Genomic DNA, 17,342 nt, shown 5'->3' with positions numbered 1-17,342 from the left:
CAAGTCAGCTTCCTAGGACTGTGTCTGGGAGGCCTGTGTTGTCACTCAGGTGAGTCTGCAAAGTTTCCCTGTTTCCTCTCCAACCCCCTTTTTTTTTTTTAAAGATTTATTTATTTTTATACAAGAATTGGGGTACAGACCAGAGATGCGGGGGGTGAGAGGATTCACCAGAGACAGAGCAGGTAACAGAACAGGCAAATGGACTGAAGTACACTGCTGAGGGGAGCAGCAGGTGAGACAGGAGAGGTCTAGGTCTGTCCCGCCATATGGGTTTCTCCCTGGCTGGCCGGGTATCGAACTCATGCTGCAGTGGCTACGGATTGCTTCATAGGTTGCGTCTTAACCCCTGCGCCACCAGGGAGGCCCCCTCTCAAACCTCTTTTGCCCTGTGGGGTCACTGTGGTCAGTTTGTGTTGACTAAACCTCTGCGTGGAATTGCTGTCCACTCATGCAGGAGAGGAAAGGGCCTCTCTGGGCAGCCCTCATGCTAAGGATGGGCTTTACGCACACGTGACAGAGACCTGGGAGCCCACAGCGCTGGAAATACTTGCTCTCTAGTCTTTACAGGAAATGATTGGTGCCCCCCACCGGGCAGAGTCTTGTGTTTTTTTATTATTATTATTTATTTTTTAATTTTTTTAACTTTTTTTTTTTTTTCCAAAAGATTTATTTATTTATTTATACAAGCACTGGGTACAGTCAGAAGCGCGGGAGGGTGAGAGAATTCACCAGAGCGGGGAGCAGAGCAGGCAGAAGGACCGAAGTACACTGCTGAGGGGAGCAGCGGGCGGCAGGAGAGGTCTGCGCACCATGCGGGACCCTCCTCCGGTGGCCGGGGAGCAGCCGGGGATCGAACCGGCGCCGCAGGGGCTGCGGGCAGCTTCACAACCCAGCGCTCAACCGCTGTGCCACCGGGGAGGCCCCAGAGTCTTGTGTTTTAACCTAGATGGTCATGGGGGATTTGTTGCTGCGTTAGATCCACTTTGATCTTGACTGGTGAGGGTGTGTGTACCCCTGGAGCCTGTGGCTGCCCAGGCACACACACTGAGCACCTCTGCGCTCTCCCAGCTGTGGGGTCCCCCCTCCTTTGGCTTCAGTCTCTCTGCTGGTGATAGAGAGACCCTGACGGTGTGGGTCACTGGGGATTATAGAACGCCCCGTCCTTTCGCTCTGGGAAAACCACTCAACAGAGACTCTGACCACGTTCTAGTGATTTATAGCCTTTTATTGTGACGGTGTCCTCAGGTCCGTGGGGTCAGGGTGTATATAAGAGTGCAATGTTCCTGCTCTGTCCACCGGAGCAGCGTCTCCTTTGAATTCATGTGACTACAGAAGGCACTCGGTCGGTGAACTGTGTGTCGGAGGTGTGGGAACCAGGAGGGAGAATACCCACACCGGGGCCTGCTCGGGGAGCTGGGAGGGCTTGCAGGTCAAGCAATGGCTTGGGAGTGGGGGGCAGAGGCACCCGCTTGGGTGGCTTTCTCCCCATTTCATGTAAACTAAGTTGCCAGTGATTGGTTACCATGGATATAGTTTCTTAATGACTCAATCTCAGCACAACTCACTGGGGGCGAGGGGGGGCCTCCTGGTGGGTTTTCTCACTTGGGTACAGCCTTCACAACGCCAATGGACGCCCCGAACACAGGGCGGGATTCTCTGTGCTCATTGTGAGGGGTGTCTGTGATGCCTAGAATTTGAAAATGGATTCAGACAGGGCTGAGGAGAGTCCATTGGCCTGGTTTGGTTCCACGTTTTCCTGCCACGGTCATGCCGTGGCAAGTGGTTTATTCACTGGCTTTGGTGCCATTGAAGTCTGCGTCGCGAGCATCCATCTCCTCCTCAGACCCATCCGCGTTTTCAATCACTCTGCGTCCCCCAGACCTTCTAGAGGGAACAAGAGAGCTCTCGTTTCCGCGCCTGTGGGTTTGAAGAAAGCTCGGGTTACTTGAGAAAAGGGAGCGTTGTCGAGGTTGGAAGAGCGGTTAGAAGGGGCAAAAACCAAACAGACAAGATGCAGGTATTAGGCTGAAGTCCACCCATCCTGCCGACTTCAGGTAAGTGCGTTCAGTCAGCAGATGGCGCAAGGGGGGTTTCAAGCAAGATTATCTGCTTTAAGGAAGGTCCAGCTTGGTCGTGTCCTGAGCCCCACCAGGTTCTGACCGGTCAGCTGTGGTCTTTTGTGTAGAAAAGACGGCAAATAGCGGTGGGGGACAGGGGACAGGCGCCCTGGCTTTCTTAGCGTCCTGCGGGCAGGTTTGAAGGAAAATATGCTGCACCGCCTTAGGAGGAACAAAGAGGGGGGCTTTAAGTTTCCAATTAGAGAGAACAGTGCAGTGAAGACGGAACTGCTGAGGGGAAGAGGTGGCTGAGGAGGCCAGAGGGGCGCCCACAGCAGGGATTTGGCTTTTGCTCACAGGGGCCGTTGTCGTGGGAACATTTAAGTGCTCAATGGCTATCAGGAAAGCTAAGTGAGGAGTAGCCCTCTGTGTGTCTTTGCTGTAGGACACCCCTTTCTTGGCCGTATGGCCCCTAGCGCCTCTCTGTCATGCCAGGTGGCCTGAGTTACCTCTGAGGCCTGCCCTGATTGCCTAAGTGAGCTTGGAACAGGAGGGTGGGGAGGGGCAGGAGCAGGAAAAGGCAGACCCGCCGCACGTAACCCCCACTGTTTGGAAGGAAAGTCTCAGTGACCCCAACACAGAATCATGTTGGCTTCAGCCTTAGGACCTTGTGTGACCTGAATCAGAGGACAGTTCTCCACTCATTTAAAATGTCAAAGAAGACAGCAGACTTGGCACCAGAAACCACCTGCTCACCACACACAGGCCAGGCGCTCTTCCTCTAGGCACTGAGTCTTCAGTCAAAAGGAACAATCAGACAGGTAAGACCACAGGCGTAAGCAAGGCCCAGAGGTTCCTGATCACTGGCAAGGGGAATCCCAGCTTGAGCCTTTGGGATCTCGGGGGGGACAGGCCTGGGCTAGATGGCATTTCCCAAGGTGCAGTGATCAGGAATAAATACTTAAAGTTGCAGCCACTCCCAGCTAAGGCCCAAGGCCAGCTTCAGAGGGAAGGTCTAGGCCCCCAGCTCCCTTAGGAGAACTCCATCACTGTCTCTCTAGAAGTGACCTGGGCAAGTCTTTTTCTTTACTAGTGCAAGAAATTGGGTCAGAGGAGTGTGCCGCACTGCCCACCCTCTCTGCAGCAATCCTGGGGGTCTGGCCTGGGCTGGAACAGCCCCTACACCCCAGTGCTCCAGTCCGCTTTCCGCACAAGGGTGTGTTTGCTAACTGGAACAAGGTAGCTGAGAAATGTGCACCCTTGATCTAAGAAGCAAATCGTGCTTAGAAGGAAACTGAAGAATTCCTGCTTAAATACCCACCCCAAGAGCCTGTCTGATCAGCTCAGGTGGCAAAGGTTGACACCGGCTGTATCTGTTACAGGAAGTAAGCAACCCCTCCAAGCCCGTCTTAAGGGTGTGACCCTGGAGAATTTGGACTGTTCTGGACTCAGCTTAGCCCAGGCACTTCTGACCCAACAGGAGTCTGCATGGGAGAATAGCACCTGCTGCCTCAAGAGGAGGCCCAGGAACTCGGGCCCCACGCTCCAGCCATCCCTTGTGTTCCACTTGTCCTAAGATGCCAGCGAGCTGGCAGGAGTGCTGCTTGAATGCTGTGTCCTAGAGGCCTAAAGCTCCTGCCAAGACCTCATCCAGCTTTAAGTATTTGGGTAGCGACAGCAAAGCCGAGATCCCCCAAAAGAGAAGATGGCCCCAAGCCAGGGTTTGCTCGGCCCTCTCTGGAAAGACAAGTGTTAGACCAGCCCCAGCTGCCTAACTTCATGGAAGGAAAAGGTTAGTGTCCCAGGGAAGTCAGGGCCTTGTAACTGTCTGTGAAGGGCCTGTGCACTTCGATCTTGGGTGTCCAGTCCCCGGTCATGGGTATGTGCCCAGGAGGCCTCTGGACGAGGCTCTACAGTGGCCGGCGTCCAGCCTTGTGCATGAGAGTGTAGGCAGCAGCTGGGGCTGGCTAAGTGTCACAGCCCCAATACTCGTAAGGCGTGGGGTGAGAGCTCCTGTGTTCTGCAGGCACGCTTGTGAAAGCTGCCCAGCGGGGCACAGGGCTGGAAGGCAGTTACCGTGACCCTGAACTGTGTCAATTCCAACCTGTGACCCCAAGCAGACGGAAAGAAGCTGTTCTCCAGAACACACCCAGCTGGGTGGGGGAGGACAGCACAGCCAGGCTTCCAAATGGTGACGGACGCCCTCTCTGTCGGGTAAGAATGACCCAAGCACCATACACAGCCTCCAGCCTCGTCCACACGCAGGGGTGAGGGTGCGCTCACTGCCATGTCCCGTGCCCAGGCGGCAGTGGGGGGTTAAAAAGTATCGGGAGAGGAGGGGCGTGTGTCAGCTTTCCCTCAGGTGAAGGGCAGTTTGGACCTAAGCTCCCCCAGCCTTCTGGTTTTGCAGGAATCTCAAGGAAATTGGCAAGGGCCAAGAAGGGGCAAAGGAGGGCAGGGAGAGCGCGCTGGGCAGAAAGGAAATGGAAGCCAAGTGCCACACACGTGCGCGGAGGTGAGGGCAGGATACCTGGCAAGTCATTGCGGAGCTTCCTGGGGGAGGGGGCCTCTGAAACAGAGAGAGAGGCCCTGGCGGTTACCTTCGGCTCCCAGACCACCCTCGGGTGCCTTCCCAGCCGCGAAGGCACTTGCTTTGGCTCACTTAAAGGCACTTTGAAGTCACACTTAGCTTCTGAAGCGGAGAGCTCTGGGAGAGGCTGGCACACTAACGTAGTGTTTTGCAGTTGGAAAGCAAAAGTTCTGCCCTTGGAACTACCCCTTTTTTTTTTTTTTTTTTTTTTTTTTTTTTAAATGACTGCAGTCTGTGCCTCCCTCCATGCAGACCTGTTCTGGATGGTGCTCAGGACAAAACCTGAGACATGCCTGGCAGAGGCTGCAGCAGCATCTCCTGTGGCCAGTGCCCCTTGGCTTTCACCACTTCTCCTGCCTCTAGCAGGTTGGTCAGTGGGCACCTTTGGCAGCCCAGGTTGGAGATGACTGGCCCGTGGTGGGCGCTGGCCAGGCTCGGGGGTGTCGGGAAGTATCTAGTTGATGAAACTGTGAAACCTGCTTTGCGATTCCTTACTCACAAGGGGCCTCCCTCAGAGCCCCAGAGCTCTGTGTTAGTGGCATGTGCCCCGGTCCCACATTGTGCTTATGCTCTCGGGAGGCTTATGTTCATCCTGGCTTGAAAACCTTGGAACGTCAGTGGTGGGGGGGTAGAACCCACAGGGATATTCAAGCGCTCCCTATAAAGATCCTTGGGTGCTTAGCAAGGGGTGAGAGATGCAGAGTGGTGGACAGCTCCCGCCACCCATCTGGAGGCCCAGCCCCGGAGGAGCAGCCACGCCCAGACACCTGCAGAGCATATTCTGAGGACCAAATGGTGAGAGCAGAGCTCCTCCAGGACACCCCCCCCCCCCCCCCAGAAGCTGCTCCTGCTGTACCTGAGAGGTGAGGGCTGGTTTCCATTCCACCAGCCACTCACAGCCCTTCCCCTTGTACCATCTGGGGGCTCCTTCCTGAGGCCCAGACCCTGAGCCAGCTTCCCTCTTCTCATCGGGGTTCAGCCTTTGCCCTTATCTCATGTAGGGGTTCTCAGAAGTCTGGAGTTCATATGGCAGGTGATTCTAGATGGCTCCTGGGCACACCCCGCCTTGCACCGAGAAAGGTATTCCCTTTAACTCTAACAATGTTGTTTTATGTCAGAGTCTACTTGCTGCCAGCATCTTTTTCACTCCCAACGCAGACCTTTGGGTCATGTGGCCACAAAAGCCAGACTCATTGCCCCCTTCACTGTATGTTTAATTATGTTGTGACCAGTCAATGCAGGCGGTGCTAGTTTAACAGTATAGGGGTCACGTCTTTTATTTGCAAGTGTTTGTGTGGTTAACACAGGCAGTTTCAGAGAAAATACCAAGTCAGAAGCACAGGTGATTAGAGGCTGGAGGCGGTGGAGAACCATCATCTCCGACCTGACCACTGACGGTTCAGCTCGTGCCAGACACTATCCCAGACACTGGGGATAGTGCGACTTGCTGACCAAGGGTGAAAAACAAGTGAAATATGCAGCAGGTTGTGTGATGGCATTAGGGCAAAGAAAGCAGAACTGTAGGGGTGAGGTAGAAAATATTAGCGAGGACAACAGAGATGAGGAAACTTCTGCAGGAGAGGAAGGAGGGGTCAGCTGTGCTGAGGTCAGCCAGTGCAAAGGCCCTGAGGCAGCGTGAAAAGTGGAGGTAATTTAGAATTCAGTCGACAGAGATCACGTAGGTCTTGTGGACCCATCTGTTTTACTGTAAAGGCATCATGTAGGTTCCCCGTGGAAGCATTGGAGGGTTACGAGCAAAGGAGGAATGTGATTCGACCTCATTTAAGCAGGATCCCTGGTCCTTGGTGTTGAGAACAGACTGTCAGAGGGCTAGTGTGAAGCAGGCCCGGGAAGAGGCTGCGAAAAAGTTACTGGATAGGAGGAGAGAGTGGCCCAGGGTGGCAGGCGGTGGCTGGGTTCTGATATGTGGTGTTTTTAAGGGGACACTGACCAGATTTCCTGCCAGATGGGACACAGGGAGAGAGGAAAATAAAGTAAGACCACAAGTTTGTGGCCTGTGTTAACAGCGACTTGATCATTTCCGTGGCTGTGCGGGGAAGTAATGAGAAGAGCTGGCGTGGAGGAGAGGGGGCTCGGGCAGGGCACAAGGTGGGCACGTTAGGCCTGGAGCAGGGATGTCAGCTGACAGGAGTCACAAATGGGGGAGCTGCTGGCCTCAGTGGGAACTTTGAAGCACCGAGCTTTTGAGATCACCCAGCGCTGAACAGAGATGGAAGGAGAGCCAAGATGGAGCTGGGGCAGGCCAGGGGCTCTGAGGTGAGCTGCCAGCAGAGGAGGTGGAGAAAGGACCCCAGGGGAGGGTGGTGTCCAGGAAGGCCCTCGAAAGACACTGAGGAGGAGACCCCGCTGTTGCAGGCAGGTCACGTGCGGGCTGACTGCTGGGTTGGTGTCTGGGGGGCTGCAAGGACAGCGCAGCTGCTGGGAAAACCCCGCCGAGGAGGGGGGTGGGGGCGCTCTGTCAGAGGACTGGCCTCTGTTGGCCCCAGACAGCATGGAAGTTGGCAGCGGGGCGGGGGGGCTTGTTCACATTTCACGGTCATCTCCATTTCTTGGTTAAGTCGGAAGGGCGGGAGGCAGGAAATGGGAGGCTACTTGACCTCCCGTGCAGACCGGCCCGTGATGGAGGGGCCAAACGGCCGTGCTGGCGAGGAGCCCCGAGTTAAGAGACGGGAGATGGAGAGAGGCCAGAAAGGAGGGGGCAGGACTTTGAAGCTGTCCCTCACGTGGGCCTGTGGGGTCTCGGGAGCTGGGGTCGGCCTCTTCCTGCTGGCCCTCCCTGCAGGAGGCCGGGATGGGGGCAGCGAGGCCTAGAAGGCTGGGCCTTTGCTGGGGGTGCCTGTCTGAGCCGAGCCCTGCTGAAGGCCACTGGGCTGTGCTGGATGCACAAGGAGATACGGGGGTGCCCCAGGAATGCACCAGGACTGGGGGGCAGTGCGTCCTCCTCACGACTCCCGGTGGCAGGCCTGAGTCTCCTCTCCCCGCCTGCGGGCTGCACCCCTGGGCAGGGGCCGGCTCCTACCTGAGCTTGCTCTTGAGGGCGTTCACCTCCCGGCCCATGGCCTCGTTGCTCTCCGTGGCCTCATCCAGCTCCCGCTGCAGCTTCCGGCGGTTGGCATTGATGCGCTGGGACTCCTCCTCCGCCTCCTCCAGCTGCCTCTTGAGCTGCTTGACTCGCACGTTCCCCTTCTCTGCCTGTGGGGGGGGCCCCGGTCAGAGGCGGTGGAGCCGGGTGCGTCCCCCGGAGCCCCTCTCCCCATCCACTGCGGCTGGCGTGCCCGGGCCGGGCGCCCGGGGCTGTACCTGCTCCTTGTACTGCTCGGCCATCTTGCGCTCGTCCTCCACCTGCAGCAGCACCTCCTTCAGCTTCTTGTCCTTCTGCTTCAGCGCCTTGGCGGCCGCCTGCTTCTCCCTGCGTGCAGTGGGGGCGCGGGGACGGCGTCAGGTGGTGTATGAGCCAGACCAGCATCTCACCCACCCATGGGGGGCCCCACTTCCCGAGCCCCCAATTCGGCCTCACCCCAAGAGCTGGTCAAAGGCCCCAATGTTATGTGGTTACTAAAAGGAACGAAGCGCCGGCACGCGGGATGGCGGGTGAGCCCTGGAGCCTTCGTGGTGGAGGAGCCCAGCAGGCCGCGTGCTGTCTGGCTCCACACGTGGGAAATGCCCAGGGCAGGCAGGAGACAGGCAGTAGGTAAGGGGGGGGGGCTAGAGCGATGGCTTAAGGGGACGGTACCCAGGTGGGGAATGTCCCGAGGCTGACTGAGGGTGAACCTGTCTGAATATACTAAACACCACGGACCCGGCCTTCAGTGGTGGGCGTGTGGAATGTGAATTGTCAACAGAGCTGCTCCCAGAAAGGGTCAGACCCTGCAGTTTCATGGGGCAGATGTGCTGTGGGGCCCTCAGCCCAGGCGCACCTCTGTGTGAGCGGCCCCCACGCATGCCCGTGCTGAGGGGGCTGACAGTCTGGGCATCTGCAGACTGAGGAAAGCAGCCCGTGCTCCGGGTGGGAGGAGCCACGCTACGTGTGCCCTGACAGCGGCGGGCTGGCTCTCCCGTGTCTCCACCCAGCGGGTTTCGCATCCAGGACGGACCCCCCTCGTGCCCCCTCCCACCACAGCAGACGAGCAGCAGTGGGCCCGGCCCCGCTGTACCTGGCCTCCTGCTCCACCTGTTCCTCCAGCTGTGCGATCTTGGCCTCCAGCGAGGCGATGGTGGACTTGAACTTGGACTTGACCGCACCCTCCATCTCCTGCAGCTTGCTCCGCAGCTCCTTGTTCTGGCGCTCCAGCTGCTGCCGGGCGCTCTCGTTCTTCTGGGCCGCGCTGCGCTCCGTGGCCAGCTCGTTGTTGAGCTGTTCGGCCTGGGGACGGTGAAGGTGGCAAGGTGGATGGGGCTCCTCCCCCTCCTGTCTCCAGCCTCTGCATCCCTGGAGCGCTTCTCCCTGGTCCACCAGCTCTTTCCTGCTCATCCCTTAAGGCTCAGCTGCAGAGGCAGCGGCCCCATACCACCGGGCTCCCTGCCCTGGCTCCTGTCTGGCCACACTAGATGGTGAGCGGCTTTCGGCCACACACCTGTCATGGGCTGGTGCTCAGTGACCTCACCGAGGACCCACTATGGTTAGGCCAGGGCTTGGGCTGCGCAGGTGGGGAGAAAGGCCCCCGCTCCAGGCCTGGAGGCAGCCAGACCACCAGGTGAGGTGCTGCAGGCTGGCATGACACCGGCAGGGCGCTGGCGTGTCCAGAAGGGGAGTAGAAGTGTGGAGTGAACGCCCTAGGTCCCCAAAGCTGGGGTCTCCCTGCTCTCCACCCCCAGCCCAGGCCTGGTACACAGGAGCCTGCAGTGTGGGGCTCTGACCCTGTTATAGGGGGACCCCGGGCTCAAGCTGCTCTGGTGCAACCCCTGCCCCACCTGCTGTGTGGCTTTCCGGACACGGTCGCTCATGGCCTCCATGTTGCCTTGTTCCTCCTCTAGTTCCTCCTCCAGCTGTGCAATCCGGGCCTCCAGGCGCCGCTTCTCGTCCTGAAGCGTATTCCTGAGGGAAACACAGCCATGTCCCCCTCCACAGAGAGGCAGTGCCCCGCGACAGCCCTCATTTTATCACTGAGGCAAGGTAGGCCCAGAGAGGCTTGGAGACTCGTCCACAAGTCACACGACTGGGACCTGCGGAGCCAGGGCTCACATCCAGTGGACGCTGGCAAAGCCAGGTCTGGGATGGGGCCAGCTCTCCTCCCTGCTGTTCCAGGCTGCCCCTACCCCCACCAGATGGGGAGGTGAAAACCCTGAGGCCCCTGTCACGGGCTCCCTCCCGTCACGGGCTCTCTGCAGGTCTATTGTGTTCAGCATTGAAAGGGTGCAGGGGACTCTGAGGAGCTGCCTCCCCCGTTCTGAGTCAGGACCCCTTGCTCCCCACGCGGCGTCATACCTTCCTGACACACTGCTGGCCAGCTCCTCGGCCAGCTCCTCCTTCTCCAGATCTGCCTGTTTGCGAGCCCTCTCAGCCGCAGCCAGGTCCTGCAGGGTGGGAAGGAGAGAGCTGTGGTCTGTCCTGCCGGGGAACCACCTGCTCCTGTCACCCTGCATTCCTGGTCTCGACAGCTACCCTTGAAAGTGGCCGCACCTCCCCGAGCTCCGGGCAGGCTCTGCAGATACGGAAGGGGAAAAGCCTGTGCCTTTCATCCTCTCGGGGAGCGGGGTCCCCACCGTGTGGCAGCGAGAAGGCTTTACCTCCTGTAGCTGCATGAGTTCAGCTTCCAGGCTCTTGGCTTTCTTCTCGTTCTCTTTGGCTGTGGCAAAGATGTCGTCTCTGGAGGCACGGGCGTCTTCCAGCTCCCTCTGGAAGTCCTTCATCTGAGCCTGCAGGGGGAGGGGTCGACAGGTGAGACTAAGAGGTCCTTCCTTACTCACCCAGGCTGGCGGCCCGAACTCCCCGTTCACGCCAACCCCTAGAATCTTCCACGTTTAACCACAGAGAAGTCCCCCTGGCCGTGGCACTGCCCTCAGCCACAGGGGGCTGCTTGGGGACCTTGTTCTGGATGTGCCCTGGATAACCCTGTAAGAAACGGCTCCTGGTATGACCTGAGGCTGTGCCCAGTACAGTGCCCTTCCCAGGGTAGGCTAAATGGTGATAGAACAGCAGCTGGGCAGCGAGCCAAGGCAGATGAGCTGCCTCGACTTCCCAGAAGGGAGATGCCACCTCCCTTCTCTTCCTGTGCCCGCACGCGGGTCACCCACCTGCAGTTTGCGAAGCTGCTTGATGGCCTCCTCCCTGCCCTTGATGGCCGAGTCGGCCTGCAGCTCCAGGTCCTTCAGATCCCCTTCCAGCTTCTTCTTGGCCGCGGCTGCCAGGGCACGTTGCTTCCGCTCATCTTCCAGTTCCGTCTCGTACTCATGAAGCTGAGCCAGGAAGAAAGCAGTGCTGCAGGTGGGCCAGCCCTAGGAGGTCCAGCCCTGGGAGGCGCCCAGCAGAGCCCCAGCTCCCGGGCGAGACCGTCTCCAGGCAGCCGGGGTGGGGCAGCGGGAGAGAGAAGCGGCCACCCACCTCCCGGGCCCCTGCGCAATTACCTGCCTCTGCAGCTGCCGCCGCTTCTCCTCATTCTGCTCATCCCGGGCCTGCAGCTCCCTCTCGAACTGGCCCTTGAGGGCCTGCATGTTGACCTCCAGCCGCAGCTTGGCATCCTCCGTGGCCTGCAGCTCGTCCTCCAACTCCTCCAGCTGCGTCTTCATCTCCTCCATCTGGGTCTCCAGGGCCCGTTTGGACTTCTCCAGCTCGTGGACCTTTCACGTGAGGGTGGACTTCATGAGTACGGTGAGGCAGCCCGTGATGGCAGCAGCTGCGAGGACTCTTCCCCACCCGCATGTGCACCGGGGGGCCTCCCTTGGAACCGTGGACTCAGACTCCAGCCCCAGCCAGGCCCCCTCTCTGCACCAATCTCTGACTCCTGGTCGTTGCTGAGCAGGACAGAGGCACAGCCAGCCCCACACGCTGACACACGAGCGGGGGAGCAGCAGGACCCCAAGAGTGACTCACATTCTTGCCCACGTCATCCTTGGAGCTGACCAAGTCCTCCATCTCGGCTTTGAGCATTTTGTTGGTCCTCTCGAGTTCCTCTTTGGCTTCCAAGGCCTCCTCCAGGGCCCGCGCCAGGGACAAGGCCTTGGTTTCCTTCTCCCTGGCTTCTGCCTCGGCCCTGTCCCGCTCATCCGCGTATTTGGCAGAGATGTTCTTCTCCTCGGCTAACAGCTACAGCGCAGCAGAAAGAGCCAGGAGTCACTTCCAGGCACACTCAAGGGGCAACGAGATTTAACTGCAGATCATGGGGTCAGAGCCTTGTCTCCCACTGAATTTATCCAGGTGCGGGCGAGGTACGGTCCTGCTAACGACAGGCTGGGCCGTCTAGCTGCGTGGTCACACTGACGTTCGCACGACAAGCTCGCCTCATGACAGGTCTCAACATACCCCCGCCATTAAGTGATTTGGATCCTATGGGAATAATTGAGATGGTCTTGGGGGCCCCTATTTCTAGATCGGCCTTGGGCAGCACCAGCCTCTGCTGAATCTCGGTGCTTTGAAACCACGAGCGCCGTCGGTGTTGGTTAGAACTTGCTGCCACCAAGGGCAAGGCGACGTTCAGTCCTTCAGGGCCAGTGATCCCTCTTTTCTTGGCCACAAGTAGGGCACAACTTGTACCCATAGCAGGGGAGATGAGTGTGCGGACTGGCGTGGAAAGATCGGGGTCTGTCCTCACACTTCCCACTTTGCTGGGAGGAGCAGCTCAGAGAGCTCTATGCTCGTCAGCCTCGTCCTGGGGGAGGTGAGCCGTGCGGGACAGCGTGCATTTTAACATCCAAAAATCAAACTTTCAGTACTCAGCAAAGACAGGGGAACACCAAAGTGACCCTCCGAGGCCTTCCCCCAGATCATGAAACAGCACATTAGACAGGCTGGTGGGGTGGGGGTGGGGGGGTCAGTGCAGGGAGCCCCCACTGTTTTTTGTAAAACCTGAGTCACTTGCAAACCAAATCATCCTTTCTAACTCTGATTAACTTATTAAAATTAGGTATTTATGGGCTTGGGTCATACAGATAGGGGTGTTTGTCAGATCTCGCCTTGTGCACACTTAAGATCTGTGCATTTCACTGTACGTAAAAGAAGCAAAGTTATTTATTAAGGGAATCTAGTTAATATGCAACACTGAGGCATTGAGGGGGAAATGTACAGATATCTGCTTTGAAATGCATCCAAAAGATTAGATACAGATGCCACACACCCATATAAGAAAATCTGAGCTGAAGTGGGAAATATTCACACTCAAATCCAGGTGACAGGTTTACAGGTGTCCACTGCACAGTGTTTTCAACTTTGTGGGGTCTGTACAGTTCTTAGTGAAACATTTGGGGAAACACTATGTACAGAGTAGAAACCTGGAGACTTTGGCAGGCTCTCAGATACCCACTGAGTGACGAGAAGATGCACATAAATCTCGTGCCTCCGGGGAGCTAGACCCTAAGCCGCTGCTGTGCTTGCTGGTGGCCCTCGTGGTGGGGATGCCCAGAGCAGTTCCGAGGTGAAGGCTCTGCCACCCTCCCCACGCTGACCTCGGAGCCCCGTGTGTCCTGGTCAGGCGGAGCCAGCTGGCCCTCCGCTGCGTCCAGCCCCACCCAGCAGCACCGGCACCCATGTCCCGGACAGAGTGGCCGGCCTGCCCCCTGTACCTGATCAAACTTCTTCTGCTTCTTTTCCAGGTTGGACACCAGCTGCCGCTGGTTGTCCAAATCAACGACCAGGTCGTCCAGCTCCTGCTGAAGCCTGTTCTTGGTCTTTTCCAGTTTGTCGTAAGCAGCCGCCTTCTCTTCGTACTGCTGGGTGAGGCCTTCAATTTCCTTCTGGAACCTCTTCTTGCCCTCTTCCAGGGATTCCACGGTTATGGCAAAGTCCTGCAGCTTCTTCTTAGCATCAGAGAGCTGAAATGGCAGCATCCGGGGTGGGGTGAGAGGAGGGCCGAGACGGACCCCTGTCCCTGTGCCCGCACACTGAGAGGTGACGACCACCTTCTCCTGACTCGGAGGCCAGGCGGGCAGGGGCAGCTGAGCACAGTGGTGCCCACGCTCTGCCGCAGGCGAGCCTCCGAGCCTGACCTGGGCTCTGACCCAGACGGGCACACACCTGGATGTTCAGCGTTGAGATGTGCCGCTCCAGGTTCTGCTTGGCCTCCGTCTCCTCATCCAGCTGCTCCTGCAGGCTGTTCCGCTCATCCTCCAGCTGCCGCAGCTTGGTGGACACATTGAGCTTCTGCCGGGTTTCCTCTTGAAGCAGCTCCTACGGAAAGGGCACACGGAAGTCCAGGGACCCACCCTGGAAGGACGCAGCCCAGGTCCCCTGGCTGATGGGGCATGATTCCCACCTGAGTGTCCTGGAGCTGGGACCCGAGGGATGCCACATCCTTGGCCAGCTTGATGGCCTTCCCCTCCGCCTCGTTCAGCATCCCTGTGACGCTCTCCACTTCATTCTGAGGGTGCCGAGAGCCCGTGGTTAGTCAGAACCTCTAGAACAGGCTCCTCAAAGGAAGGTGAGCCCTCGGGACTCATGTGGTTGCCCTTGGGGTGTGCACAGGCCGGGGTTCCCACCACTAGGATTCCAGGGCCCTGCCAAGGTTGGCAGAGCTGGAACAGTAGGCCTGAGAGCACAGACCCTGCAATGCTCTGGCTGCACATGCTCCTAAAGGAGGGAGAAGCAGCCGCAGATGGCACCGCCACTCTTTGCCCTTTCACCAACCCTCATGGCCCAAACCAAAGACACTGAAGGGGAGCAGCCCTCTGCTGCTTCCCGTGCCTTTTCCTCCAGCTCTGGTATCTGAGCAGGCCCTGTCGTTCCATCCTCTCCCCATTTACAGTGAGGCTGCAGATGACCATGATCTGGTCCTCCAGAACATTGCTTGTGTCAGGATACCAAATCCCTGCTCTCGACTGCATGTGGGAAAATCCTATTTAATGCTCCCCCCCACCCCTTACCCCAGACTGGACCCGTATCTCAGATGCCAGGCCAAATGTCTAATTCAAGCTAAGACCAAAGATAAACAGACATGATGTATCAGCCAAAAATCCATCACTCGCTCCCACCACTCAGAGTAAAGACATACATGTGACAGGGGCTCCAAGGCCCGGTGACACCTGGCTACAACCACCTCTTCTATGTTCTAGGTCGCCTGCCAACTCAGCATTCTAGTCTCCCTGGCCTGACGTGAGCTCTTAGAATTTCCATCTACCACTGGGCCTTTGCACATGCTTTTCTCTGCCTGGTAGACTTACTGTCTGATGGTACATGCTTTTTAGGGAGCCTTTCCTGACTCCCCCTGCCAGGCCAAGCCCCTCTTGTGATTTGCACTTGTTGCATCATGTGCCACCCCTCCTTAGACTTGTTTCACGTCCGCCTATGTGAGTCTTCATGCCTCTCCCTCCACTAGTCTGGAGTCAGTTGGGGCAGGGGCGTGTGTCTCCTTCCTGGCTGTGGTGTCCCAGGCTTAAGCACAGTGCCTGGCAGGCAACGAGTACTCCATAAATGCTTGAACGAGTGGATGAAGATTTTTAAAGATGTGTTTCAATGGGGCAACCATCTGCTCTCCAGGAAAGTAACTGGAGGAAACCAATGGGCTTTGCAGCAGAGAGACGTCGCTTAGCTGGAAAGTGCTTCTTCCTGTGCAGAGGGGGTCCCCAGGAGGAGTGGGTCCTCCCGTGCCTCACCTGCAGCTTGTGCACCTTGTCATTGAGCTCAGCCCGGACCCGCTCCCCGTCGCTGCACTTGGACTGCAGCTCCTGTAGCTGCACCTCCAACTTCTTCTTCTTGTGCTCCACCTCCTGCTTGGCCTGGTTCAGCGCCCGCAGCTCGCCCGCCAGGTCTGCATTCTCCTTCTCCAGTGTCTGCTTGTTCTTGTCTAGGTTTGCCTTGGCCTGGCCAAAGAAGCACAGGGGAGGGGAGCACGCTCTAAGGTGGGTACGTGGACCCTGTCCTTGCCTCTCCCCGCCTCAGGTCCAGTGACCTGCACTTGATGCCTCAGGGGAGGGACCCCCAGGATGGGGAGTACCATCATGCGAAGATTTTTCTTGTTGTAGAAAGGCACCCAGGAGCTGCATGCAACCTGCCATCATGTCCCCCAGACACTATTTTGTACTTTTAAAAACAATGAGCTGCCAACATTTTAATAAAGAAATCTCTCCATCTGGACTCCCAGCTTCTCTTTTTTAAAATCTAGTGTTCTGTACAACGACTGTGGGGTAGTTTAAGGATGCAGATGTCATCAGAATGGTGACTTGCACTGTGTATACCTCAACAGTTAGGGCTTTCCATTACAAAAAAAAAAAAACCTAAAAACCTGGAAGCGGGATTCTTGCCCTCCTCCATGGCAATTTCAGCTGACTTTCTTGGAGCAGCTGGCCTGTGGATGGGGCAGCACACTCCCCTTGGCGCCACCCCTACCGCTCCCTGTTGCCTGCACGTTTATCATCAGGCATCCACTGCTATTACTGTGATAGTGAAAGTTATTTTATGTAATCAGCACCGACCGATAGGCATGTGCATTTCCCTAGGGAAAAAATAAAGCAGAAGCAGGAGAGAGGACAGGCCTTCTCCCAGGGCTGCAGGGAGGAGGGGAGAGAAATGCTTGGATCCCAGGAGCAAACAACTCAGCTTCCACAGCCCCTGGGCAGCCGCAGCCACCTTCCCTCTGCTCCAGGCAGGATGGGGAGCTGTCGAGACCTTGGACAGAGACAAGGTGCCTTGAGTGGTGATGGGGGCGGGTTGATAAGCAAGGGGGGGTGGGTGGCTGAGGGAACCTGAGGTCCACTAAAATATTATCCCAGCCAAAGGCCCCAGGACTGTGGCAAGACTACAGTTGTGTGAGGGCAGCCCAGGTAGGAATAATGTCCCAAGTTCCAAACAAGCTCACGGAACCCAAAACAAAATGCAGACAATTCTCTTTCAATGCACTTGGGTGAGTGGGCAGAAGTGCATGAAACAGATGTGTCCGCCTGGGTCTTGAACAGCCGAATCCTTCCAAAAGGTGGATAGAAAATAAGGAGCTACTCTTTCTGGGCCCCCACTTCCAGCCAGAAAGTTAAAAGAAACACACACCATTGCTCGGAGGGCCAGTTACTTCAGAAGGTGGGAAGAGCCCATCTGGGTTCAAATTACATAAAATTAAAAAATAACTTCTGGGCACAGAAAAGGAAAGATAACAGAAAGGGGAAATTTATGACAAAGGGCTGTGATGACAGGCGCAATCTTATTTGCCCCAAATAGGAAAGAATGGACAAAATGTAGAACGTTAGTGTTTAGATCCCTCTTGACAAGGGACGGTCGTGAACAGGTGCCATATTACTCAGAGGATGGGTCTCAGGGTGGCACGGTGCTGCAAGGAGTGGTCCTAGCCCCACTGGATCCAGGGTGGGGTGGGGGCTGGAGATGTGCTTTGAGCAAGGGCCACAGGTGAATGAAAGGAGTTAGTGTTTGCAAATCGCTGGGACAGCATCTGGTCCTGGCTCGTGCTGTGAGGGACCACTGGCGTTCCTCCTAGTACAGGAAATTGTGAGATGCTTGGTCCAAATGGCAGTGAAGCAGCTCACAGAAAAATGCTCGGGCAACCACTTCATGGAAGGATATTCACCTCGACCCGTGATGG

The 17,342-nt window shown here is 57.2% G+C and overlaps 1 protein-coding gene across 1 annotated transcript in view; it reads right to left on the bottom strand.

The window, feature by feature from the left end:
* Positions 1–1,784: 1,784 nt before the first annotated feature.
* Positions 1,785–17,342, bottom strand: part of MYH11 (myosin heavy chain 11) — a gene marked incomplete at both ends in the record, with an annotated part of 76,105 nt that continues 60,547 nt past the window's right edge. Inside the window, 14 exons of the mRNA XM_084251181.1 lie at positions 1,785–1,917; positions 7,688–7,860; positions 7,969–8,077; positions 8,823–9,031; positions 9,580–9,703; positions 10,094–10,182; positions 10,396–10,524; positions 10,903–11,064; positions 11,233–11,445; positions 11,699–11,911; positions 13,384–13,632; positions 13,835–13,987; positions 14,073–14,177; positions 15,409–15,615. Coding sequence (XP_084107307.1) covers positions 1,785–1,917; positions 7,688–7,860; positions 7,969–8,077; positions 8,823–9,031; positions 9,580–9,703; positions 10,094–10,182; positions 10,396–10,524; positions 10,903–11,064; positions 11,233–11,445; positions 11,699–11,911; positions 13,384–13,632; positions 13,835–13,987; positions 14,073–14,177; positions 15,409–15,615 — 2,268 coding nt within the window. The remainder of the gene's footprint in view (positions 1,918–7,687; positions 7,861–7,968; positions 8,078–8,822; positions 9,032–9,579; positions 9,704–10,093; positions 10,183–10,395; positions 10,525–10,902; positions 11,065–11,232; positions 11,446–11,698; positions 11,912–13,383; positions 13,633–13,834; positions 13,988–14,072; positions 14,178–15,408; positions 15,616–17,342) is intronic.

Source organism: Talpa europaea (genome assembly GCF_964194135.1).
Source record: "Talpa europaea genome assembly, chromosome: 12".
Classification (NCBI taxonomy): Eukaryota; Metazoa; Chordata; class Mammalia; order Eulipotyphla; family Talpidae; genus Talpa; species Talpa europaea.
This window is presented reverse-complemented; position numbering and strand designations above follow the sequence as displayed.